At 36.6% G+C, this 2,500-nt stretch overlaps 1 protein-coding gene across 1 annotated transcript in view; it reads right to left on the minus strand.

Moving 5' to 3' along the window:
- LOC125042053 (organic cation transporter protein-like) overlaps positions 1–2,500 on the minus strand; it is a 39,055-nt gene that overhangs the window by 26,506 nt on the left and 10,049 nt on the right. The window contains exons 6-7 of the mRNA XM_047637516.1: positions 2,092–2,201; positions 1,458–1,611 (exon numbers count right to left, since the gene is read on the minus strand). Of these exons, the coding sequence (XP_047493472.1) occupies positions 1,458–1,611; positions 2,092–2,201 (264 nt within the window). The remainder of the gene's footprint in view (positions 1–1,457; positions 1,612–2,091; positions 2,202–2,500) is intronic.

Consider the following 2,500-nt stretch of genomic DNA (forward strand, 5'->3'; position numbering starts at 1 on the left):
TAAATTCAAAATAAAGTTAAACAGAAATAATAATGACATAACAAGAATAAAAAACTATAAAATTATGTGAAAATAAAGAAATAAGATACAGAAATATGAAGAAAAATACAAATAAAGATATAATGAAAGTAGCCATGAAAAAAAAAAAAAAATATATATGTGTATATATATATATGTATATATATATATATATATATATATATATATATATATATATATATATATATATATTTATATAAATGTGAAAACAAATATCATAAAAAAAAAATATTAGAAAAAAAACTATAAATAGGCATTTGAAGAAATATAAAAATGGAATTAGAACTACAAAAAAAGAAAAAAAAAGAAAGATTATATATATATATATATAAATACAAGGATGATGATGAAATGATGACGAGGATATTTCATGCTTTTTAAATGGAATATATGCCACGAATTTTCTAAATGCCTGAAATGTTTCTTGTATCTTTCACCAGTATTGTATGACGTTCATCTAATCTTAATTTTCATAAACGTGTTCCCTATGTACTTTTAAACCGTCAACGCCAAGTGCAAAGTGAAAGCGGAGTTACAAAGCGGCCAGCTGCTGACCTCGCATTAGTTATCGAGGCATATCCTTGGCATTGTCAGCTCAACACAGTCTTGATCGCGTTCTTAACACACATTCTTATCATGGCTTCTTCTTCTTCCCTTTCTTATTCTCTACGTGACTCCTTCTTTATTCACTCAACGGTTCTTATACTTTATGACCTCTCTACTTGATTTCCTTCTTTTTGTTCTCTTTCTTCTTGTGTTCTCACTTTCGCTCGTTCACTCTTTCTTACTCTTTCCTTCGGATTTCGACTACTTCCTCTTTCCTTAATTCCTTTCCGCTCCCTTTTATCGTAGCTAACTTTCTCCTTCTTCCTCCATCTCCTTCTCTCTCTTTTTTTCTCTCTCTCTCACTTCCTCCAATTACTCCTTTCCATTCCTCTTTCAGTCTTTGACCATTTTCCTTTTTCCTCGTTAACCCCTCTCCACACCCTCCTTCCATAGCTATCCACCTCCTTCTACCCCCTCCCTCCTTCCTCCTACGCTTTTATACACGCTCCCATTCCCTCTAACAATATCCTCCTTTCCCATTCGTTAACCCCTAACCCGTCCACTCCTTTCATATCTAATCCCCCCCTCCTTCCTCGCTCTCGCTCACACTCCCTCCAGAAGACACAACAGCGAATATCTTACAACATGATTAAAGTTGTACAGAACGCGCCGCCAGTCCCTGTCTCCAGGGTCACGAGACTTTAAGTTTGGACGTAACTTCGGTCCTGTGGCGTCAGTAGCTTCTCTTGGCCTCTACCTACTGACCTAACAAGGAGCCTTGCAATGGCGTGACATTGCAAGAGATCCGCATAATCCGTCCCTAGCAATAATCTTTGTTCTTTACGTAATGGATTCTGCAATCCTCCCTTTACCTCTCCCCCTCGATAGTTATTGGTTCTTCTGTTGATTTTGTTAATGCTTTGAATCTTCCTTTCGTTACGGGGTCTGGTGTGCATTCGATAACTTTCAATGAACCTCGGAATATTCGAATGCTTATAAAAGATACACAAGGAATATTCTCAGATGCTGGGAGAAATGAAAATGGTAGTAGACACAATAGGGATATTGATAATAAGGATATCAGATGGAGTGACATGACAGTCATAGTTCAGTGACGATTCTAGTGAGAAATGAAGATTATGTGGTCATACTGATGATAATTATTCACGAAAAAAAACAAAAAACAATGAACATGATAATGATAATAAAGATCATGAAATAATGATTGTGAATACAGGAAGCCACTACCCACAATAGCAATAACAACAGCTACAAAAACAACGTAATATCGAAAACAAAATTACCATCACAAACACAAAACATAATCCTAAACATCATATGTAGACCACCAGACGAACAGCATAAACAGAACACAACAAGGACATAAAAATCTCCCTTGATTAAGTAGCCTCTATTCCCGTCGAAGTCCTCATCTTTCGGCGCGTTCCCCTTCGGCAACAAAATGCGTCGCCACCCTTTCAAGTAGCAGGGTACACGTTGCCTCACACTTCAGCTCCTGCATCCAAGCTTTGTGCCATTTATAGTGTGTGTGAGCAGCTTGAATGGTCTCAAGGAGGTCAGCCCGGCGATAAAACCTTCTTGCTTCCTGGATCTGCCTTTTGGTTCATGTATGGATTACTTGGATCTAAACCGTGGGCAGTCGAGGCAGCGTCTGTGTTTGATGTCTTCCGATAGATAGACACTCACTGACACAGACATGTCTATCGATCTATCTGGGTCTATTTATCGATTTATCTTTCTGTATATACACATAATATGAATATATAATGTATCTACCTATCTATCCACCTAAGTATGTATGTGTTTATGTATATATGTATGCATGCATGTATGTATGTATGTATGTATGTATGTATGTATGTATGTATTTATGAATGAATGTGTGTATCTCCCT

The sequence above is a fragment of the Penaeus chinensis genome, chromosome 31 (assembly GCF_019202785.1).
Source record: "Penaeus chinensis breed Huanghai No. 1 chromosome 31, ASM1920278v2, whole genome shotgun sequence".
NCBI classification, from domain to species: Eukaryota; Metazoa; Arthropoda; class Malacostraca; order Decapoda; family Penaeidae; genus Penaeus; species Penaeus chinensis.